The sequence below is a fragment of the Lissotriton helveticus genome, chromosome 4_1 (assembly GCF_964261635.1).
Source record: "Lissotriton helveticus chromosome 4_1, aLisHel1.1, whole genome shotgun sequence".
In the NCBI taxonomy this organism is placed as follows: domain Eukaryota; kingdom Metazoa; phylum Chordata; class Amphibia; order Caudata; family Salamandridae; genus Lissotriton; species Lissotriton helveticus.
In genome coordinates, this window is record NC_136063.1 from 75,707,432 (window position 1) to 75,732,753 (window position 25,322).

General features: G+C 43.5%; 1 protein-coding gene across 1 annotated transcript in view; it reads right to left on the reverse strand.

Moving 5' to 3' along the window:
• Nucleotides 1-12,669: 12,669 nt before the first annotated feature.
• Nucleotides 12,670-25,322, reverse strand: part of LOC144828342 (uncharacterized) — a 76,785-nt gene continuing 64,132 nt past the window's right edge. The window contains exon 2 of the mRNA XM_078686463.1: nt 12,670-22,307. Within this exon, the coding sequence (XP_078542589.1) occupies nt 18,957-21,044 (2,088 nt within the window). The 5' untranslated portion in view covers nt 21,045-22,307 and the 3' untranslated portion in view covers nt 12,670-18,956. The remainder of the gene's footprint in view (nt 22,308-25,322) is intronic.

A 25,322-nucleotide genomic window follows, 5' to 3' on the forward strand; every position in this document is an offset into this window, starting at 1 on the left:
TAAAGTTTTCTCGATACTTGCCTTGGCTTTTGGATAATCCTCGGTAAAAATCATTAAGTCGTCCGCATAAAGAGCGATTTTTTTCTCCCATGTGCCATGTTTGAATGGGGTAATTTTATTGTTGTTTCTTAGCTTATTTGCCAGTGGTTCGATATATAAATTGAATAGTAAAGGCGAGAGCGGACAACCCTGTCTCGTTCCTCTGGTTATCTTTATATTTTCTGTTAGGCTACCATTAATTAGGACCTTTGATCTTTATATATCTGGTTCACCATACTGATGAAGTGAGGTCCGAAATTGTTCTTGACCATAACCTTCTCAAGGAAGGCCCAGTTGACCCTGTCAAAAGCCTTTGCGGCATCAACAGCAAGTATGGTAAGAGGAGTTTTCTCACTTGTTGCGATATCTATTGCGGTTAGGAGCTCTTGTGTTACTTCATGTAGATATCTTCCTTTAATGAAACCTTTCTGATCTTGATGTAGTAATTTTGATAATACTCTCCCTAGTCGAGCTGCCATTATTTTGGTAAATATTTTATAGTCCGTGTTTAATAATGATATTGGACGGTATGACTCACATTTGAGAGGGTTTTTGCCGGGTTTCAAAATAATTGAGATTATGGCATCATTCCAGGAGTCTGGTATGGTTTTCTGTTGTGTTAAAATTCGATTAATTAGTTTAGTTATATGAGGGAGTAAGGAGTTTTTCAATTTCATATACAGTTCGTTTGGTAAGGCATCCGGCCCTGCGGCTTTTCCCTTTTTCAGACTTTTGATGGCATCTGCCACTTCTTCTTCTTGAACTTCTTTATCCAGAGCCTCTCTTTCATTCTCTTCAAGTTTTAGAAGTGCTGCATCTTGCAAATAAGAATTAATCATTTCATCCGGGGGATTTATATCTTCCGTGTATAGATCTTTAAAAAATTTCCAGAATTCCTGCTTGATAGTGTTTTCATCAGAGGTTGAAGTTGTTTGGTCATCTGGGATAATACTTTCCACTTTATTTTTAGCTAGATCTGATTTAAGCTTCCATGCCAGCCATTTTCCGCAGCCTTCACCAAACTCATGTTTCGCCAGTTTACTCGAGTCCCATTTTTTCTGTAACCTCTCTTCCAAGATTTGATCAATTTTATCTTTTTGTGTCTGTCTTTTACTGAGAAGATCTTGTTTCTTTTCCTCCTCTTGTTCTGAAAATATAGCGATGTCTAAGGAGCTAATCTCAGATTCCAGATCTAAGATCTCGCGTTTCACTTGTTTGTTTTTGTGTGCCCCTAAGCTCAAAAGTTTACCCCTTATAACGGCTTTATAAGTATCCCAGGTTATTTGTTCTGTGGTACCTGACGCATTTAACTCAAAGAAGATGTTTGTCTCAGTTTCCAGCTCCTTTATAATTTCTTCGACTTCCAGCAAAGCTCTTTCAACTGTGAATCTCCTTTCCGTTATGTTTTCTATGATTTGTAATTCTAGTTGTACTGCTGAGTGGTCTGAGAGGTGAGCTGGTAGGTGAGATACTCTTTTCACTTTCTTTGATAGTCCATTACTAACCAAGAAGAAGTCTATCCTTGATTTGTGTCCCAGTTTTTTGTTGTATAGAGTAAACGGGTGTGATTTTTCTCCTTTGTTTTTCCAAATGTCTACCAGATTAAGATCCTTTTTATAAGTCATAATCCATTGTCTCATCTTCTTTAAATTAGTATGTCTACTCGGTGGTGATCTGTCAAGTTTCAGGTCCATTACTAGGTTAAAATCGCCTCCCAATATTATGGGAGAGGTGGTTAGTAATAGTTGTGAGTACAATTTTCGCAGTGGATCAGGGTCATCCAAGTTCGGACCATAATACCCTGCAATAGTAATGGGAGAATTTCCTATTCTAACATTAGCTGTGGCCCATCTTCCTTTACTATCTACTTCTGATCCGGTTATAGTAGCTTTTAAGGACTTTTTAAAGATTATCGCTATTCCTTTAATGTTACATTGTTGTGTTGTGCATATTAAGGTGTCTACCCACCATAAGTTCTTAATTATTTGATCCCATTCTTCTTTTAGCAGGTGCGTTTCTTGTAATATTATTATCTCGCTTTTCCCAGTCCTTATATACTCTAGGATTTTATTCCTTCTGCTTTTTGTTCTCAGCCCATTCACATTCCAGGAAAGGATTTTTACATCTCTACATGCACTCCCCATTTATTCTGTTCAATTGTTGAGGTTTATGTTTCACTCGCAGTTGTTTTAGTATTCTGAATATTCGCAGATGAGGAATTTTTTGTTTTTTTTTCCCTATTTTGCTCCCCACCCTTTTTTGTGTAGTTTTATACTTTCTAAGTCGTGCTTTAAAGTCACCCTCCCCGGGGAAGCCTCCATCTTCTTCTCCTTCGGTTATCTTCATAACCCTTTTGGCTTCCCGATCCCATCCCCGTGATTTTTATCTATGTACAGTTAACAGAATGAAATTAGTTGGTTTAAAGCTCCTTCATATTATTTCTATGTTATTTCTATGTTTTGTCCTTAAGTGTAGATTAAATCTGTTTCTCCTCTACTCTCGTTATATATATATATATATATATATATATATATATATATATATATATATATATATATATATCTTTTTTTTTTTTTGTATTTCAGAAATTTATACGGGATGATATAAGTTACAGGTTTATCTAGTAATCTATACGATTTGTTTATGAACAATTAACTCAGAGGTTCTTCTTCACGCATTTGAGTTCTGATTTGCTCAATCAGGTTTTTCACCTCTTCCGGCTCTCTTAAATTGCGCATTTTATTTCTCCACATAATCCGTAATGAGGGAGGAAATTTCATTTGCACCGTGGCACCTAGTTTCTGCAGTTCAGACATTAGATTTCCCAATTCCCATTGTCTGGTCTGAGAGGCTTTTGACATGTCTGACCTTATTCTAAAACTCCAACTATCTTTGTTGTACGTCCCTTTTTTCAATGCCTCTCCCAAGATCCTATCCTTCAGCATAAATGTTTTGAAATTGACTAAGATCTTTCTAGGGGTTTTCCTTTCTTTGCTTTTCCATAAGGATCTCTGTGCACTCTCTGTATATCCTCATCTAGAGTTCCTTTATCTGCCCATGGGAAATGTTCCATCAAAAGTGCCACTACAAATGCTTTAACATCCTTGCCTTCTTGATTCTCCGGGACATTTAAGATTCTTATGTTATTTTTTCTCGCTTGGTTTTCTAAAGATTCCAGCTTTTCATTTATGGTTTTATTTTCCAATCTCAAAGAGTTTATTTCTTTCCTGTTTTTCTCCACCCTTTTGTCCAAACTGGCAACTTCATTTTCTACAGCTGTTACTCTGTCACCTAGTGCGTTCAACTTGCTGTCCAATTTCTCGCAAACCTCCTGTATTTTATTTTGTTTCGATTCGGAGATGGAGAACTTCTCTTTCATTTCTACCCATATTTTTTCAAGAAGTTCGTCTGTATGAGTTTTTGTTATATCCTTGTTGAATTCTACAGACCTTGAATCGTCATCTTCCTTATCTTCAACCTCTTCGGTTATATTTGCAGTTATACTTGTTACTGCCGCAGAAGAAGTAGGGCCTCCTTCCGCCATATGAACTCCTGTTCTCTCTTCTCTTCTCCCTTCTGAACTGCTCTCTTTAGTTTTCCAAATTTCTTCCAAACTCATATTTTCTACCAAGCTCTTTTTCTTAGTTCGAGGTTTTCTCCCTTTCTTAGCGCTGCCTGCGCTCGTTTTTCCAGCTCGGATAGGGACTGCTCGCTGTTTCTCTTTTCTTGATGAATGGTTGTCTGATGTTTTGGTTGCAAGTATGGTTATTATATCCTCTTTCTCTTTTCCCAAAGCTTCCGATGTTCTTTGTGCTTCTAAGGAGCTAAAAGAATCCGAGTTCAACTCTTGCTGTTGAATTTTAAAATAAGACCTGAGAGAGGGAGTAACTTTTATTTTTACTTTAGATTTCTGGATTAACTCCAAGTTGTTTTCTTCTTTCTCTAAATTATTCTTTAGGTGGCCTCTGAGTGAGGTTTTTTGTTTTTTTCTGCTCACTCTTGGAGTAATGCCTTTCGGAAACTGCTCCTGACTCAAAAACTTTCTATTCCGCAAACTGTAGAAGGATTTCGCTGTGCTAGGCTGACCTTCTGATTGCAGCGGTTCTACTTCAAGTTCGAGTTTGGATTTGGCTTGGTTCTTTGGAAGATTTTTTGAATCTCGAGGCGTTTTTTCCTCTGTTTCCTCCTGTATTGGTTCTGTGATTTTACTCATATGCTGATTGTTTGTAACATTTTTCTCTTTAATGTTTATTTTTGAAACCTGGCAAGGTTGGCAAGGTTGAAAATGTTTGTATGTCTGACAGAGCAGGAAATGCTGACAAAGCTGACTATTAACACTGTTAAAGTTATAACCTGTGTTGTAACATGTGTTTAATTGATAAGCTTTACCATGCAGGTTTTCCACTACCCAAACACTCTCTGCTCTGGGAAGGCTGGAAAGACTGTTTGTTTCTATCCCCTCGTATTCACGCTTTGATCTTCCCAGTCCTGCCCTATTGTAGTCTTTTGGGAGTCTTAACGTGCTTCTGTATTCACTCTTATGCCCCGTCGTGATTTTTACTGTGTCTCTCTGTCCCTTGCTGTCACTATACTGCTGCCTCTGTTGCCTGACTCTGATTCTGTCGCTCGTGCCCCGGAACTGAAATCTCAGTCTTCCGGAGGCACGGCGGCAGCGCAACTTCGCTCCCCTTGCAGCGCTCCACTTCTCTGTACCTGTCTCCTCCACGAAGCGATCTCCGGAGCCCTTCACCGCCTCATGCGCTCCGCGGCTCACTCTGCGGCTCCCGTCTGCTCCGACGACATCCCCCAGGTCCGGGTCCAGAACCCGATCAAAAAATGCGGCGCCCGCCTCCAAAGTACCACGAGTGAGACGAGCCTCAGCCTTCTCGCCGCAGTTCAGAGAGAGAGAGGGAAGTCCCAGGAAAACCACCATACCCGGCACAACTCACAGGTAGGAGGCTCCGTCAATCATACACCGCAATGTACTCCGCACATCATCCGTGCATCTACTTTCACTGCTGAGCTTTTTTCCAACCGCTGCTGCGGTAAATCACGGGTGCGCCGGGAGCTCTCCGACCGAGCTTCCTACTCGGCCGCCATCTTCCCCCCAGTCAAACGATTCATTAGTAGGATTAAAAAAAACGACAGAAAGGGATCCTCCCTTGTGGGATCAGTATAAATGACATCAGCTGCAGTAGACACAGTAGTAGAAACATTCATTATTTTGGTCATGTTGTGAGCAGAGGACTCAGCCTCCTCCCCCAGCTGGGGAGGAGCAGCATTGTTGGTGGTCACGGGCTGCAAAGAAATGTCCTGTGTAGGAACACAAACATGTCATGGCATTCTATGTAGGATCAGCCACATGGTGTAATTTATTCATTCATTTATTTAAACATTTTATTGTTATTGCGTTTTCATTCACATCCATATGAACAATAAACACTAAACATCTCTATCCGAAGTTAGGTTGTACATATCATACCTTACGGCACACATGACAAATACATCACAGCTTAGAAACTTACACTACAATAGGTAAGACTACCATCACAACATCCCTCCCATTGCCACCCTCCTTTAGCCATATGCATAGTCCATACGGCCCTTCCTACGTTCACGGGCTTGCTTCAGGGGTTGAGTTAGTTTGTGGAGGCTAACATATATTCCCCCGGAATTCATTCAACTTTCCCCATATTCTGGACCATTTTTTGGGACACCCCTATGGGTATAAACCGCCCTTTCAGCCACCATTGCGACATCCATTTCTCTTTCCCATTGTTGGTGCGTAGGTAGTACCCCAGAGCCCCAGTTCTTGGCTATATTTCGTTTTGCGATCGTTGTCCCTAGTGTGGCCCAGTTCTGTAGCGCCAAATTTAAATCAGTAGGTTGCCAAACATTCAGGAGGTAGCATCTGGGATCTAGCGGGACTTCTGCCCCCCCCCTACCTCCGAGATCTCATTCATCACCTGTTCCCAGTAGGATTGAATACGCGGACAGTCCCATATTATATGATAAAATGTTCCAGTATGCCCACAACCTCTGAGGCAGAGTGGATCGGGGGTATGCCCAAGCTTGTGTAATGTGGTGCGTGGATAATATATACGATGTAACAGTTTGAGTTGTATGAGTTTTAGCCTAGATGGAATCGCAGCCTCTTGGGCCAGCGCTAGTGCGTACATCCAGTCTGACTCCTCCATGTCCCCTAATTCTGCCTGCCACCTCTCCTTCAGTGTTGCCGTGGGGTCTGTTTTTTATTTACCAGCTTACGATACGTCTGAGAGATGGCCTTTTTGTCCATATAGTCCGTGAGGCGTCTGTCTTCTAAGGGCAAAGTCTCAGCTAGTTGGATATCTGGGGGATAGCGCTCTGGAGCGCGTGTCTAATTTGGATATATCGATAGAGTTCTGTCTCCGCCAGCCCGTATTTTTCCCGCAGTGTTGCAAAGGGAAGGACCTGCCCTTTCACCCATAGATCACCTATTTTAGTAATACCAATGGGGTCCATTTGCCTAAATCCCTTAGTATTGGCCAAGGTGCCCAAACGTCAAGTCTCCCAGAGTGGGGTGGAATGTGTCAGTACTCCTTCCCAGCCCAGCGCTCTTTGTGCTGTGTGCCATATTTTAATCGTGTGCGCCGTCAGTCCCGCGAGTGTGCTTTCATAAGACGATCTACGGGCAGGAGGTATCTATCTATTCTGAATGCCGGTTCATCCTGCGGGACGTGCAGCCACTGGTTTATCACCACTAATTGTGAGGCCCAATAGTGTAATTTAATATTTGGTAATGCGATTCCCCCATCGTACCAGCGACGCACTAATTTGTGTTGTGCTATGCGGGCTGGTTTTCCGTCCGACAGCAATGTGGAAACTTCAGCTTCAATTGCTTTAAAGTAAAAGGAGGGGGACTGGAAATTGGGTATTCTGAAGGGCGTTGAGGAACCCAGGCAACGCCAGCATTTTGAAGAGTGCCGCCCTCCCCAGTAACGTCAACGGAAGGGATCTCCAGTGTTTGGCATCTGCCCGGAATTTTGCCGCGGCCTCATCAGGTTTTCCTCTATAAAGATAGTTTCCTGCAGGGTAACATATATTCCTAAATATTTAAATCCTTTGGTCGCGATTTGTAACTCACAACCTCGGGGAGCCTGGGAGTAGGACCATGCAGCACATAGAGCAGTGATTTTGTCCAATTGATAGTGTATCCTGATACTGTCCCGTATGCTGTAAAAATGTCGAGCAAGAATACCAGGGATCTTGCCGGTGACGTTAAGTATATTAACACGTCATCCGCGTAAAGCGGAATCCGGTCTTCCCAGTCCGCCTCCCATTTCATCACACGGATCGACAAATCCTGCCTTATCCAAATGGTTCCAGTATTAGTGCAAAGAGGAGCGGAGACAGCGGGCAACCCTGTCTCGTCCTCCTCCCCAATGTAAACTCTCGCAATATACGCCCATTTGCTACCACTTGCGCTAGAGGTGCTGTGTATAATAATTTGATCCACTCGCAGAACTTTGGGCCGAACCCCATCTTTCAGAGTGCTGCAAACAGAAACGGCCATTCCACGAGGTCAAACGCCATCGTGGCGTCTAATGAGACGATGGCCGCATCTTCTCGGATCTTTGGTATACGAGCCAATACACCATGTAGGCGTCGTAAATTAAGGGAGGTGTTACGTCCCGGCATAAATCCAGACTGATCTGGGTGAATCAGCGTCTTAAGGTGTGGCTGCAATCAGAGTGGCAATGCTTTGGCCATTATCTTGGCTTCTGCGTTTATTAGGGATATTGGGCGGTAGGAAGAGCTAGCCATTGCGGGTTTACCTGGTTTATGTATTGCCACAATTTTGGCCAATCTTTGGTCCTTGTGTAATGTCCCCCGTTATAGACTTTCATTGTACATATTGAGGAGATAGGGCGTGATCTTCCCTGCCACTTTTATGTATAGTTCTACCGGCAAACCATTAGGCCCCATTTCCTTCCCCGTGTGAAGCACTGTCAGTGCCACTCCCAGTTCCTCGGCCGTAAAGTCTGCTTCCAGCTCTTGCATGGCCTCCGGTGGTAGTGTAGGCATTTTTATATCTCGGAGGAACTGTATGTTTTCCTCCATTGTGGCTGTGGCACACGGCGTATAAACCTTTTCATAATATGTTGCCAGCTCCTCTACTATGAGTTGGGGATCAGTCGTTATAGCACCGTCGTCTAACGTGAGTTGGCAATCCATCTATTCGCCTTTTGTCTTCTTTCCAACCATGCAAGCATTCTCCCAGTCTTATCACCCAATTTATACAGTCTATGTAGGGTATCGGAGTGTCTGGTTTTTGCTGTTTCCCATGCATAAGCCCTAAATTCTTGGGTTGCTAACGTCAGGGTTTGCGTTGTGGTATCAGTAGGATTTGCGGCATGCGCAACCTCCACCCTCTGCACTGCTTCTTCTAGGGTGTCTAGGTTCTTCCTATGTTCTTGTTTGTCTCTGGTAATGACTGAGGTGGCTTGACCCCTAATTACTGACTTGTATGCCTCCCATAAAATGCCCTGCGATGCCAATGATTGTGTGTTCTCAGTAAAGTACTGTTCAGTGGATATCACGAGGGCCTTGGCAATTGTAGGATCCTTCAGATACCCCGGGTAGAGCGGGAAAATTCTTTTCCTGCCAGGAATCTGTGCGGTGTATATGAATTGTATTGGTGAGTGGTCTGAGATGGCTCTTGGTAAGTGTACCACTTCGCTTACCCTTTCCGGGGTTATCGCCAGAGTCAGTATAAAGTCTATTCGGGAAAGACTGTTGTGTACTCCGGAGTGAAAGGTGTACTGGTGTTCGGTAGGGTGTTTAACTCTCCAGATGTCAGTCAGTCCCATTGCGTCTAAGAATTCCCTCAGGGCCTGATTGGACCTATTCGTGTCTCTGGGCGGACTTCGCTCCTGAGTAGCGTCTATTACTGCATTAAAATCCCCGCCAACGATCAAATCCCCATCAGGAAGGTCCAGTAGGAACCTCCCAAGATCCTGAAAGGCTGTCTGATGAAGCGCCAGGGGGACATACACCGAGACCATGTTGTACATCCGTCCCTCCCACTGACATGACAATGCGGCAAAGCTGCCCTGGTCATCAGTCCAAGTCCCCTTTATCACCAAGAGAGAGCTTTTATACACCAGGATACCCACCCCCCGGGACCCAGATGTGAACTCCGCATGGGCTACCATTTTGAACCCCCAACAGTTCAGCGCTTTACAGGCCGTGCCCACTACATGTGTCTCCTGGAGTAATGCTACCGTGGGGCCCTCCCGTTTTAGATATTGATGAACCAACCCCCTTTTGATCTTGTGCCCCAGTCCATTCACGTTCCACGAAATAACGGACAGGGGAGGGCCTAGTGATCGTGGCGGCTGAGAGCGGATCGCGACATTGTGGCATTATTTATGTGATATGTGGTACCTGTGCTGATGGTAGTGTCAGAGCAAAGATGTAGGTCGTGTGCATGAACACATTTTACAGTTGTTATCAACTTCCTTAGGTGAGATACTTTAATTAGAAAAACACAACATACCCAATCAAATCCCCTGATTCCCTTGACCTGTACCCCCCACCCTGCCTCCCTGCCCGGTGGTTATAAACTGCCCGCCCCCCCAACTGAGCAGAGTGCTTAAATTCCCAAACAGACCACATCACTTGCGGGGATGAGTCTTCCGTGATCAGAACAAAGCCCTCCCATCCCAAACTGTCCAGTGTTGCCCCCCATCTGTTAGATCCTACCTGTGGGGACCCGACCCCCCGATCAAGGTTCGTGAAATCGAATGTTCATGACCCAGTCCATTCGCGATCAATGTCTCTTCTTGTGCAGCAGTATTCTTCCGAAATACGGGGGCCCCACAGTAGTTCATTAGCTGTTGCTGTCTGTGTTGCGTTTGTCCTGTAGGCGTCCATGGTCTCAATCTCGCTGTGATATATCTCCTTGTTGGGTTCTGTCCTCAGTCTTCTCAGCTGTTCTTAGGCCCCCTGGCCGGCCTCCATCCCTCTAGCCAGTCTTGTGCCTCTCCCGGCGTTTCGAAGAACAATGTCTTTCCTTCAGATTCAACTCGAAGCTGAGAAAATCATAGAGTACTTCAGGTCCATGGCACGCAGTTCTTTCTTAACCTCCGTGAAACTACGTCTTTGTTGTGTGACGGCTGCTGTATAATCAGGATAGAAGGTGACTACTGAGTTATCAACCTTTATTGGCGGTGCGATGCGTGCGGCCTGCAGGATGGCGTCACATTCTCGAAAGTTTAAAATGTGCGCCAATATCGGCCCCGGTGGTGCTCCCGGACGCGATTTGCTTCCTGGTACACGGTGCGCTCTTTCTACTGAAAAATAATTAGAGAGCCCCCGTGGCTGCAGTTGGTTCTGGATTAGATCTTCTACAAAAAGATCTAGGGCTGGTCCACCTGCATTTTCCGGCACACCTACGAGGCGCACGTTATTTCGCCGGGAGCGGCCTTCTTGGTCATCCAGTTTGGCCTTCATCATTTTGTTGTCTTCTTCTAGCCTCTGCACTTGTTGCTGCAGTGTTGCTGTGTCTGTCAAGAGCCCCGCCGCTGTCTTCTCAACCTCCACCAGTCGGTCCGTCATTTTAGCAAAGTCCGCCCGCATTAGGGAGATATCCATGGAGATCGTGCCCATCGAGGACTGCATTGTTCGTAGGGCCGCCATTACATCTTGGAGGGTCACGTCCTCTGTGACCTCTGATGCGTCGGGAGGTCGGGCACTGGCCAGCAATCTAGAGGAATCCTTCATGTAGGCATATTGGTCTAGCCTGGGGGCCTGTTGTTCTTTGGGCCCTCTCCTACTCATCTCTGCTGCTGATTCGCACCTTTTGTAGGTCTACCACCCAGTGTCTCCAAGCGTGTCCAGCTCGATGGTTGCAAGTCTGCTTTCGGTAATCCCACGCTGTCGCTTCTTCACCGGCGCTGTATTTTTATGGTGGGGTCAGTTGGCCTTACGGTTTATTCTTCCAGGCTCCCGCAGTCGGACTGGAATTGATGTGCACCCTCGAAAAATGTTGGCACTCCTGTTTCTGTGCTCGAGTGGTGTGCGTCTTCGCCTGTACTGGCAATCACCTCCTCATGCCTTTCTCTGCTGCCTACCGGGTCCTGGGTTGGTCCTGCTGGTGCAAGGAGCCCTGGTCGCATGGGACCTCTATGCTCACTGGTGATCTTCCCTGCTTGTGTGTCACCCCTTTGTCTGGTCTCCCCCACCGCAGATGCAGTGGCCGACCGTGTTTTGATGTTGTGCGGCGGTGGCAGCGTGCCACAAATCTCAGTGCCCAGCTCCGTCCCGGCCTACGCTGCCTACCTCCGCCCTGCGCCGGTCTTCCCGAGTCCAGGGTCAGCCCCTACTTGAGGCCCCGGCTGCAGCGTGGTCTTAGGCCGCAATGCCGGCAGCAGACCACTGCGATCTCTTTACTCTGGGGGTCCAGCGTTGGAAGTTGCTTCTACTGAGATCAGTGAGTGACCACACTGAAGTTATTCTGCGTCTCACAGTCTGTTGCCCGTTGGTGCCCAGGCCATTCTGGCTATTTCAGTAAGTCCCAGTTGTGCGGGGCCTCAACGGGTACCAATGGTCTTTCCCCGATGCTATTGTGTTCCGTCGCCTGTGTCTCCCAGCCGTGGGAACAGTGGTCTAACGCCGCTCGGCGTCTCGTGGCAGAGTCAGCGCACCTTTAGCCTCCGCGCCCAGTCCCGCCACAGCCGATGCCGCCTACCTCCGTCCGGGGTGAGTTTCTACTTTAGGTCCCAGCAGCAACGTGGGCACAAGCCGCGATTTTCTCGGCAGCAGATCTTCGTGCTGTCTTTAGCTCCGGGGGCCCGGATTATCCCATTCGGCGTCTGAAGTTTTCCTGCACTAGATTTAGTGCTACACTGATTTTTGTTCAGGATCAATGAACGGATTTATGCGGGAAGGCCCCGTCTACCACGGAGCTCGGTTAAACTGCGGCCATCTTATCTGGTCGCTAGCCTGTTATCCACACGGTGTAATTTGACATGTTCTATGGAGACAAAGCATTTGTCATTAGAACAAGAAAGCAGTAGCAAGATCACAGTTCTTGTACCCTGTAAGCCAAATTCCTTTTTAATCACCACCTTATCGCATACCAGATTTCCAACTAAGGAAGCCAGCCAGAAACTGTGGCCTGTACATCTGCACTCAGAAACGGAGACGTAGGCAAGAATTTGCTGGATTGTGCATTACAGAACTTTTTTAGGTTATGTGAGACAGCACAATGATTATCTAAGTCAAAGGTTGCGGCAGCTGCCACAATGTCTGGACCGTCAAGGTCTGTAATGTTCATCTTGATGCCAAAAAACACTTTGTACGGGCTTCTTCCACCCAGAGATTATTTAGGGAGGTTATTAGGAGGACTTTGAACCCCATATAGATGGCTTAATCAACCACGCTCAGCACCTAATGCACTAGCCGTTAAGGACTGCTTTAATTAACGGTTCATTCTTTCCACAACAGAATTAACCTCTGGCCGATATTGAGACGAATAATGCACCTGTACCCCCAAGGGCTTCATTGAATCACGGTACACTTTGAGAAGCGAAAGCTGGACCCTGGTAGCAATGGAATGCACAGCACGCATAATAAGAACTGACAAAGATTTGCAAGTCTTTAATAACAGTTTGTGCGTCAGCCGAGCACGGTGGCCAAACCCAAAGGAGCCTAGAGCAAGAATCAACTGCAACCAAAATATGTTTTTTATAACAAACTTCAATCACATTTTACAGCAAGCGCATCCAATTTCAAATACTGTCAAGGCAGTGCAATGAGAGTTACATCGGTGCAACGCAGCCAAAATAAAGTTAAAGGCAGTATCTGAAATCAGTGGACCACAATGATCCAGTTAAATACAGCCAGAAGGCTTATTGGAGATCAAAAGGTGTGTCTGCGGTGGACGAGCTACGGTGGAGATAGTTTTAATCTGTTGACAGATGTCACAACACAGGACATATTTTTTGGCCTGCTGATATAAGTTGATTATTGCCCTCTTTGAAACTATGGCAGGCTCTCTCTCGGACAGCAGTTGTTTGCAACCAAAGACGGTTACTGGAAGGTTTTGGGCAACAAAGGGACACCTTTCTAAAAATGGACATTTATAAAATAGTTACATTAAACTCAACGTATGCATCAAGTTGGATTTAATTCAATGATTATTTTGATAGCTGAAAGTTTCAACTTGAGTAGTACCATTTAGAAGTTAGCAATACTGAGACGTCATAGTGTAAATCAATACTAATCAATGGGGGTACTTGTCTTAATACAGTGAAAACGACAATGAAGGGATTTTGCGGTCAGGACATGTAAAACATAACTTGTATACTTCTCTTTAATATAATGCACCCTGCCTTTGAGGCTCAGTAGACCTACCTTAGGTGTGACTTACAAATATTAACAAGCATTTGCAATGCAAAAGTTCTCTGATTAGGAAATTTGATCTATTGGTATTGTAAATGACAATTTTTTTATTTATGTGTTGGTTTTGAAAATAGCGAAATTAATAGCTTTGTCATTGACAATTCCAATAGTTTTCACTTTCGCAAATGTGACACCTATAGCATTTGTACTGCAATATGTGTTGTATTTAGGTGACTTAGATGTATTGATCTTACAAATAACAATGGTTTTTATTTTTTTTAAATAATTAATAGTTAAATGAAAGTTATTGTAATTTATAATGGCAATAGCTTAAACTTTTGTAAATGACTTTTGTGAAGATTATGTTCAGTGTATTTTATTGTGACAAAAATCCAAGAACAGAAGTGAAATATAAACATATTTTTGTGACATTTGTAATAAAGCTTGAAACATTGAGAGAACATATTTGAACCAGTTGTTGTTGAATGGTTGCACAGATTGATGCTGTGGTGGTGCTGAGTGATGCGATAGATAGATAGAGGGAGGCCGATAGATAGAGGGAGGCCGATAGATAGAGTGAGGCCGATAGATAGAGTGAGGGCGATAGATAGAGGGAGGGCGATAGATAGATAGATAGAGGGCGATAGATAGATAGACTGAGTGCGATAGATAGATAGATAGAGTGAGCGCCATAGATAGATAAATAGATCGTTGTGTGTGTGGGGGGGTTGGGTGTGTGTGGGGTTTTGTGTGGGGGGGGGTTGTGTCTGAGCACACAAATCATTCCCCACACAAGGCATCCCTAAATTTGAACACTAGATACTTAAATGTATGATTATCTCTTTTCTCAAAAACAACAAAGGAGCGTCATGTAAAAAAGAGGAATGACTACTGATTTTGAAGCAACACAAAATGAATTTACTTTTGTTTGAAGCAAAACCCTAGTAGGTTTTATTGAAAGCCCTCACTCACCGCCCTGGTCGGTGGCATGCTTCATCATCGGGTCCACCAGGAATGGCCGAATACCACCCCGGTGTGCTGCAATGCCAGAATTACTGCGGAGCTGGTATCGTGATTGTGAAGTGATGAATAAAATGGCCAATTAAGTCGAAAAAAATGATTTTATTGGTTTCGCCAAATGGTCAGGTTAAAAAAGGTGTGGAGGATAACGGACACAGATTAAAGGTCCACTGTTATCCCGGTGAAAAGAGCGGTCAACGTGTTTCAGCCTATGTGACAAATTCTATCAGGCATTCATCAGGACCAGTGTGTCAGTATTTACAGTGGTGTGTGTAGTGGCCTTGGTGGTATGAGCATGCTAAGGCCCACCCTACCAGAGGACTGTTATGTTAAAAAACGCAATTATGTACATCAGATACCCTTAGGAGTGGAATCTGATGTACATAACTTGCATAATTGGGTTTTTTAACATAACAGCTTTTTTAACCTGACCACTTGAAGCAAAACTGCTTCAAACAACAAAAGTAAATTCATTTTGTGTTGCTTCAAAATCAGTAGTCATTCCTCTTTTTTACATGACGCTCCTTTGTAGTTTTTGAGTATTTACTTCCGAGGGGAGTAGGAGCGTCTCTGTCTCCCTTCCTCTCTTGTTGTTATTTAGTGATTATCTCTTTTTACAGAAATTCACATACTAATGAAGCATGGAAATCCAGAAAAAGCAACAAAAAGTTTGTTTTTAATATCATCTTCCCAAACAAGGTTATAAACAATGGGATGCTTGGTAAAGTCTACTTTAGAAGCAAGTATTGAATGAACAATAGCAATCCACAAACAAGCACTGGCAAACCCAATAAGTCGCAGCGATGCAAGAGCTATTGGGTTTCTTAATGTTAATGTATTCTAGCCATGTAGCCCAAGAGCAGACAATTTAAGCTGGGAAGTCGTGATTTGTCCTCGTTTTCTGGGTTAGCTTCTTTATTTTTGTTTACTTTCTATTTAGTACGAAGCGTGTTAAGGCAGCTGTAAAGACAAGTCATAGTCCAACTTTCTCTGGGTGTTTATATGTATTCCCAAACTCCACGGCTACTCGCTATGTAGAAAGATGGCTGTGCCCTTTAATCTTAAGACTACGCACAGATGCCAAGTGCATTGAAGGAGTATTTTTGGAGTGTTACACATATAAGTCTTTGAGTTGATATAAAACGGTTTCTTGCTGAAATGCAGCGCCAATGTCCTCCAGTTGTCTTTATAAAGGGGGCAAGAAGCACTGAAAAGATGAAATCAGGCTGTCCCAAACACTACTAGAAAATTACCTGCAGCGAGAATCGTTTGCGAGCAATACGTGTCCATAAAATAGAGAATACATAACAGAAGCAGCATAATATGACCCTGTACTGCCCTCGTGTGGATGTGAAGACATGCACTAAGACAAAACTGTGCATGTATCACAAGTGTATTGCTATAGCGCTTAGATTCCACAACATGGCGTTAGAAGAACGCTTTAACACATCTTATTGAGTGTTCAGATTAGAACGAGATATGTTTACCTCGTGTCGCTGTCTTTACCTTGGCACACAAACTCGACTGGTCATACACAAGGATTTTTTGGCCCATTTTGATTTGTTTGTAGTCCAGAAAATGTTGTTTTGGTATTGTCTCACTTGTGCAGCGATGCACACCAGAAGGGGATTTTATCCCATGCTTGCAAACATGCACACAGGCATGAGAAGTGAGGTTTTACGTGTGAAAGAAGCCTCGTACATGAGGTACAAAAGGAGATGCACACTGAGTGGGGGGAGACGCTTGCATGTGCAAAAAGCTTGCGCTGTACCAAATGCTAGGATGCATGTGTGTGAGATATAGGTACACATGAGAGAAGCACGATGTGGAGTGGAAAGTGCACACAAGCAAGGAGCATAGTGAGATATACAGTAGGAGATGTGTGTGGGTGATGTTCAGAAGTGTGGTGTTTGAGATGAACACAGACACGAGAGGCAAGTCAGATACTTGCAAATACAGTAAGTGTAGTGTGTGAGAAAATCTTACAAATTAATACACGGCACAAGAAGGTCGCAAAACAAAATAGTGCATGACAAAATATGTGGGAGACTTACAAACACATGAAACATTTTTGTGTCATGCTTGGTATTGTGTGTTCTGTTTCTAAGCCTTCTCTACTCGAGGCTTCCTATGTTTGTGATGAGAAGTGTGGGGTGAGATAAGCTCATTAACATGGAAAACTAGTGTGAGATGCTAACAAATGAACCTTGTATGTGAAATACTGTGTGTGATTTAACCACACACGAGAACCATGGTGTGATTTACTCACAGAAGTGTACAGGGTGAAACACTCACAAACATGAGCAGTCAGGACATATAAACGAAGAGAAAGCAGCGGACGGATGTGAAGGTGAAGTGGCTGGGGTTGGAATAGGGTGGGTGGGAGGACGACGCGATTGAAAACACAAGCACTCGATAGAGTGCTCAAACAAAGAACCAATTTCTCTGTATTGCGTGGCCGAGGGGGCGGGGGAGCGGGGGCGAGTTACATGAAGTAAAAGTGACAATTGTGAGCAAACGAAATACAAGAGGTAGCAAACGGGGCCGGGCTGGGGGAGCGCATTCCTTTGAAGACTGAAGCGGGGGGCGCGGAGAATCAGAGCAGCCGCGGACGCTTTTTCTGTTCTTGTCTTGTCTTGCTTTGTGGGAGGGGTAGGGGGAGCGAATTGCTGTGCACGCGCCTGGCTCACATGAACTGTACGCGATCCGCAGCTAGGTAGACTTTTCGGACCGCTTACTATAATCTCGCCTATCATCCCTTCAGGATGTAATAGGCGAGACCTAAAGAGGAAGGTTTTGGCTTTGCCACAGGTTGAAATGGCACAGTAGACTTAGCCGTTTTAAAGCTGCTCTGCCAGCCTGCAATGGCAGTGTGAGAGAGATGTTACACCTTGTCACACTCGAGGTGGCACAATAAGTGTTGCAGTCCATGAGGAACACTTAACGTATAGGCCCCGGGTACATCGGGTGTCATATATTAGGGACCAATGTATCAGTAAACTTATTTCAATTGGAGATAAGCCAATTAAACAAACACTTTTAGGAGTCAGAGTACATGTACTGAGGCCAGGAATGCAGGGTCCACAGGGACTACAGAGTCATTACACAGCACTAAATCCAGCAATAGTAGGGCAAAAAGTGTATGGGGAAAGCCTGCAAAAAAGAGTCTCTCTCACACTTATCTGCATAATTAAGCATTGCTTTTGGCTTTTTACCACATACAACCAAACATTATGGCATTTCACCTAGTCATGAAATAATAATAAGTTTTTGAAAAAAAACAATGATACAGCATCTTACATGTGACAGATCTTCATACGCCATGATGTTTTCTCGTGAGAATTAGTTTTAAATATTTTCTCAAGTCAGTTACATTGCATTGAAGCTTTAAAATGGAATTTTGTCACAGTAAGAAATGTTTCAATCTTGTTTTGATGTTCCAAATAGCATGTTATTGCACATTTATTTTCACAGTGTGTGTCTACACGTGTGCGGTTAAATTCATGATACAGGTAGCATTTCTTTAAAAGGACAAACAGTTGTCATGGCGAGGGAATATTAAAAAGTGAGTGTATGGGTTAATATTGACTTTAAAAATGCCCTTGGTCTGACACCATGGCGAAGATGATGTTTACCTTTATACTTTCAACAATTACACACACAATTATCTTTACCAGTCACGTACCCCCCTGCAGGGCAAGAAGGCAATGTTTCTAATGTGAAGAAATTGTCAAATAATAGATTAAGTGAAGTGAAAGAGAGGAGTCTTATTGTATTTTGATCGGACTTCTGGGTTCACTTTTGTATCCATTCTATCTCGCAAACGCTGATATATTTTAAGTCTCCTTGCTTCACTAGAATTCCACATTCTAGAGTATGAAATTTCTACAAAGAACGGATTCTCTGATTATTTTACTATGTCTGTTTTATTGTCAAGCTTTTCTCATGTTTGCCACAATGAATTGCCTTTAATGAGGGAATCTGAGTGAAGTTTCTCCTAGATTCAGAACATTGAAAAGATTTTGCATCAGTATGGATCTCTGACAGGGATTTCTTATCAATAAAGCTTTCCTCACAGTCTCTGCCTGGATACGGTTTCTCACCAGTGTGGGTTATTCGTTGTCTTAAGATAGCTTTCTTCTTTGTGAAGCCTCTCCCTCATTTAGTGCACCAATGCAGCTTCTCACCAGTATGGATTCTCTGATGCTTCAACAATGTGCCCTTCAAAGTAAAGCTGTTCTCGCATTATGTACACTGTTAGGTTTTCTCACCGGTGTGGATTCTCTGATGATCCTCAACGTACTCTTCTGAGTAAAGCTTTTCAGGCATTCTGTGCAATGATAGGGTTTCTCACCAGTATGGAGTCTTTGATGGCATAACAGTGTACCCTTATCATTAAAGCTTTTCACGCATTCTGTACACTGATAGGGTTTCTCACAAGTATGGATCCTCTGATGATTCCTCAGCGTACCGTTAGAAGTAAAGCTTTTCCAGCTTTCTGTACACTGTTAGGGTTTCTCACCAGAGTGGATTCTATGATGTTTCAACAAATGGCTTTTCTCAGTAAAGCTTTTCCTGTATTCTGTACACTGATAGGGTTTTTCACGAGTGTGGACTTTGTGATGCCTCAACAGTTTGCTATTCAAATAAAAGCTTTTCTCGCATTCTGTACACTGATAGGGTTTCTCACCAGTATGGATTCTATGATGAATCCTCAACGTTTGCTTTGAATTAAAGCTTTTCCCACATTCTGTACACTGATGGGGTTTCTCACCAGTGTGGAATCTCTGATGCGTCAACAATGTCCTCTTTTCAGTAAAGCTTTTTCCGCATTCTGTACACTGAAAGGGTTTCTCACCAGTATGTGTTCTATGATGAATCCTCAGCGCACCCTTCACATTAAAGTTTTTCCCGCATTCTGTACACTGATAGGGTTTCTCACCAGTATGGATTCTATGATGATTCATCAGCATACCTGTTGAATTAAAGCTTTTCCCGCATTCTGTACACTGATAGGGTTTCTCACCAGTATGGATTCTATGATGATTCATCAGCGTACCCGTTGAATTAAAGCTTTTCCCACATTCTGTACACTGATAGGGTTTCTCACCAGTGTGGATTATCTGATGCCTCAACAGTGTGCCCTTCAAAGTAAAGCTTTTCCAGCATTTTGTACACTGATAGGGTGTCTCACCAGTGTGGAGTCTCTGATGCTTCAACAAATGGCTTTTCACAGTAAAGCTTTTCTGGCATTCTGTGCAATGATAGGGTTCCTCACCAGTATGGATTCTCTGATGGCTCAACAGTGTACCCTTAAAAGTGAAGCTTTTAACGCATTCTGTACATTGATAGGGTTTCTCCCCAGTATGGATTCTCTGATGATGACTCAGCGTGCACTTAGAAGTAAAGCTATTCCAGCATTCTGTACACTGATAGGGTTTCTCACCAGTGTGGATTCTCTGATGCATCAACAAATGGCTTTTCTGAGTAAAGCTTTTCCAGCATTCTGTACACTGATAGGGTTTCTCACCAGTGTGGATTCTCTGATGTACCAACAAATGGCTTTTCTCAGTAAAGCTTTTATCACATTCTGTACACTGATAGGGTTTCTCACCAGTGTGGATTCTCTGATGATTCCTCAGCTTACCCTTCAAAGTAAAGCTTTTCTTGCATTCTGTACACTGATAGGGTTTCTCACCATTGTGGATTATCTGATGCTTCAACAGTGTGCTCTTTTCACTAAAGCTTTTCCCGCTTTCTGTACACAGATAGGGTTCCTCACCAGTATGGATTCTCTGATGGCTCAACAGTGTACCCTTAAAAGTAAAGCTTTTAACGCATTCTGTACATTGATAGGGTTTCTCCCCAGTATGGATTCTCTGATGATGACTCAGCGTGCACTTAGAAGTAAAGCTATTCCAGCATTCTGTACACTGATAGGGTTTCTCACCAGTGTGGATTCTCTGATGTATCAACAAATGGCTTTTCTGAGTAAAGCTTTTCCAGCATTCTGTACACTGATAGGGTTTCTCACCAGTGTGGATTCTCTGATGTAGCAACAAATTGCTTTTCTCAGTAAAGCTTTTATGACATTCTGTACACTGATAGGGTTTCTCACCAGTGTGGATTCTCTGATGATTCCTCAGCTTACCCTTCAAAGTAAAGCTTTTCTTGCATTCTGTACACTGATAGGGTTTCTCACCAGTGTGGATTCTGTGATGTATCAACAAATTGCTTTTCACAGTAAAGCTTTTATCACATTCTGTACACTGATAGGGTTTCTCACCAGTGTGGATTCTCTGATGCCTCAACAGTGTACCCTTCAAAGTAAAGCTTTTCTTGCATTCTGTACACTGATAGGGTTTCTCACCAGTGTGGATTATCTGATGCTTCAACAGTGTGCTCTTTTTAGTAAAGCTTTTCCTGCTTTCTGTACACCGATAGGGTTCCTCACCAGTATGGATTTTCTGATGATTCAATAGTTGGATCTTCTGAGTGAAACTTTTTCCACATTCTATGCACGGATAGGGTTTCTCACCAGTGTGGATTCTCAATGATTCAACAGCGTGCCCTTCGAAGTAAAGCTTTTCCTGCATTCTGTAAAGTGAAAGGGTTACTCACCAGTGTGGATTATTTGATGTTTCAACTAAGGGCTTTTCACAGTAAAGGTTTTTCATGCATTCTGTACACTGATAGGGTTTCTCACCAATATGGATTCTCTGTGCTTCAACAATGTGCTCTTTTCAGCGAAGCATTTCTCAAATTCCATACACTGATAGGGTTTATCAGCGGAATTGGTTGTCTGATGCATCATCAGTGTCCCGTTCCCACTGAAGAATTTTCTTAATTCTATACAGTGATAGGTCTTCTAACCAGTATGGGTACTCTGATGAATGTACTGTATGCTATTCCAAGTGAAGATTTTCTCACATTCGGTACACTGAAAGGGTTCCTCACTAGTATACATTATCTTATGCTTCACCAGTGGGCTGTTATCAGTTAATCTTTTTCCACTTTCTGTACAGTCACATGGTTTCTAACCAGTATGTACTATATGACAACAGTAGTTTCTTGTCGGGAAGTTTTTCTCACGTTCATTACACTGAAAGGGTTTCTCACTAGCATAGATTATCTGTTGCTTTACTACTGTACCATTCTCAGTGAAGCTAATCCCACATTCTTGACAATTATAGGGTTGATCACATGTATGGACTCTCTGGTCTCTCAACAGCTTCTTTGGTTCAGTGGAGCTTTTCCCACATTCCGCACAGTGGTATGAGCTATCCTCAGAAGGAACTATTTGATGCCTGTGCAGCGAAATGCCCTCAGTGCAGGTTTATCCACATTCCATATATAATTAGATGTTCTCCCCTGTAAGCATTCTATGATATTTCAACAGAGATGTTCTGAGCGTCACGCTTTTCTCATACTGGTATGGCTTATCCTCAGGATATTCAGATTAACTGCTCTAATTTCACATTAGAATTACAATTGTGGGAGTGCTGAGCGAAGCTTTTCTCCCAATCTGCAATAGTTTTTTTCTCACTAGAAGAGAACATCTGAGGTACTTATCAGACGTATAAATTCAGAACAAAGGTTTTCACACTTGGTATACTCAAAGAATGATCTCTGGTGTGCATCTTTTTAAACTGTCCATAAAGATGAGCCCTGCATGAGCTTTTTCACACTAGCCCTCTGTTTCTCTCCTGAACGTTTATCGTAGGGTATGTATCCAGGTCTAACCTCCAGCTGAGAGTTTTCTCAGACTCTACACACTGACACATTTGATCATCTGGTTATAATCCAAGAGCTTTTCTGATGCTGGGATGTTGCAGGTCTCTTCATTAGGTTCTTTGATTCTGTGGGGAAAAAAACAACTCTCTGTGAGGGTTGGAATTAAATCAGGTACCTGCTTTCATCAAAGTGACTATAAAAGACAGAGAAACTGTAAAAGGAAAGCTTGATTTTAAAGGGGAGAGGCACAGAAGGAGGGAAGAGAAAAGCAACGGGGTCTGCACTCAATATATTAAGGTTTAATGTTACAGTTAGAGTATAAATGTAAAGAACAGTTTTCTGATTGAAACTGGTGAACTGGTCAATCCAGTTAGCTCCTCTGAACAGTCTGATCAGCTCCGATCTGATTGGCAGTTTGAAAAAAACTTTCGCCCCTTAAAAATGACACTTAACTGGTTGCTAGCCCAGCTACGGTACCACTACTCCCAAGATTGGCCAGTAACTTCTAGGACTAGTGGAGTGTGTGAACGGTCCCTTCACTGACTCAGACTCCAAATACCAGATCACTGGAAGCACAACTGGATCCCCTCCAGGATCTTTACTGACTTTGTGAAGTAAACTTCCATAATGTAAGTAATATTGGATTCCTTCCCTGAGTAAATTAGCAGTATTTCAAATCTAAGGACTTGTTTCATAACATTGCAGACCTACAATGCCCTAAGGCAAGTGAGTTATCTCCCATAAACCAGCGATGTGATGACGTGCCATGCCATTTCAAAAATCCAGAAGAACTTTCTCTTCTTGTACTCATTGACTCTAACTGGGTAAGGAAGCATAAATCAACCAACAGAGAACAGACACAGACAACTGATCTCTGGATGAATATATTCTATATTTATTAATCCACTAGTAGTAAAAGACACATCGGTGAATCATAAATCACGGAAGCATACATGTCCAAGAATGATTGATGATCCCAACACCGGCAGCCCTATCTCACAGAGCACATGTGGGTTCCAAGACAGCCAAGGCCTGGTACTGTGAGGAACGGTAGACAACATCCTTCTCTCACCAGACAAGAATGCAGGACCAAAGGAGCCTCCCCAGCCTTGACAAGTAAGTTATACCACTTAGGAAGCCCACTCACACCCATCAGCAATCTTTTCCTGAAGATTTCCCCCACCATAGCACCATGCTGTTCTAGGGGCATAGGGGTTGGGGTAAGAGGTACGATAAAGGTACAGGGGGATCTGGGAGGGTGACACTTACCTCTGCCAGGAAAAACTGAGCATGCTCACTATAGAGTTGACTGCTGGGCAAAGAGTCACCTCCCTAAGACTTAGCATGACGGGGATTATCTGATCACCTCCCTCCTGCATGGTCTAAAAGTTGTAACCTTAGTAGAAAGTGGATTTTTGAGACCCAAAATAGAGACCTGGTTCTGAACACACAAAAACTGGCCCTAGACAAACCCGGGACAACCTTTCATTCATACATTTTCTACACTACCATTGTCCCACAAAATCTCATACTCTTTGTACAGACACAAATATATTTCACAGCTCTCCATGCATTCCACACATGCCAAGAGAGAAACATGGACATTCCAAAGTTGATAGTCCACAGAGAATATAGCACTTTCCAGCGAGAGCTCAGATCTACAACCACGTAGGGTCTGCTATGACATGGGCCCTGAGGTTTAGGGGCAGGGGCAGAAATCATCACCGTCATCAGCACACCAAGCAACACAATGTGCCCAGTAATCAGCCTTGTTAGAGGAGTAGCGTGCCGCCAGGATGACATCTGTCACTTTAACTGCAGATCAAGAGTGCTCATATCTTTACTCCGTCTCAAACCACGAAGGTGGAGAAATGTTTTTCCAGGTTTTATTTATTTAACCCACATCAGGCCTATTCTGACCTTGAGGTGCTTTATGATTCATTACAATTGAAAGTGAACACTAGATGTACTAGTGATTTCAGAGGTACCTTGTCATGTTATAACTGCTTATAGAGCGCACATACACCGAATGATTTCTTGGCGCTAGGGGTCAAATGAATCCTGCCGCTAGCTAATTCATTCAGAGACTTGGTGGATCACTCACGTTTTGAAAAGTTTCTTGGATTGAGGGTAAATTGTAGTGGATCTGATATTCGCCGGAAAAGAGTTCCAAAAGTGAGGAGACAGGACGGCGAATATTGATCCACCTAGTCTCTAGCATTTGAAAGAAGGCGTAGCCAAGAGGTTAAGATGGGACAACCTAAGTTCCCGGCCTAGGAACATATCTTTGAACCCAGGTGGGTACAAATTTCGGCCATTTGCCGTGGAGAGATATAAGATGAGACAGTGCGAGTAACTTTAAGAAGCAGATCCTACTCTCCTGCAGTTTGTGAGGACAGAGGGTCTGCCCCTATTTCCTAAATAATTGGAACTATTTCAGCCTCTTTAAAAGCTTTGGGAACCACACACTCGATAAGTGAGTTGTTCAATAATGAGAGGGCAGGGTCAGAGCAAGTGAGAAAAGCTTCCCCCAAAATGTGCGGGGGCAACCATCAGCCGGCGACCCAGATTTCACTTTCATCAACAGGTCCAGAAAGGATTCTTTGCTAATAGGGGGGAAATGGTGCAGGGAGAAAGTGCTCCTTAGAGCAGCTCCCAACAGGTATCATTAAAAGGCAATTTTAACAATGTATGCAATTCGCATTACAAAAATAAGTAACAAGGAGTCACTAGTTTTTTTTTTTAAAAAGGCGGTATTATTCACCAATTGAAACAAGAGGAGGTCTTTCACATGGCAATACAGTTAAACAGCACTGTACAGAACAAATCATGTGACAACCCAGTGGCACTTGGTGAGTAGTGATATATACAGTTGGTGACTGTGAAGGTGCAAGTGCTAAGGTGAACAGCGTGATCGGCGCATAGTGACAAATTATAAACCAATAATGGCTCCAAAAGATCAAGTTGTAGTCAATTTTAACAGGAGCACAAAGCGTAATATGCGTCATATAATTATGCTGTAAAGTCGACGGCGTTTCGATCCCCGTGAGTTGGGATCGTCATCAGGACAGGGTTGTCGATGAAGACAGTGCTGTGGGGGAAGAGAAGGGCAAATGAGAAGGGGACTAGGGAGGGAAGGG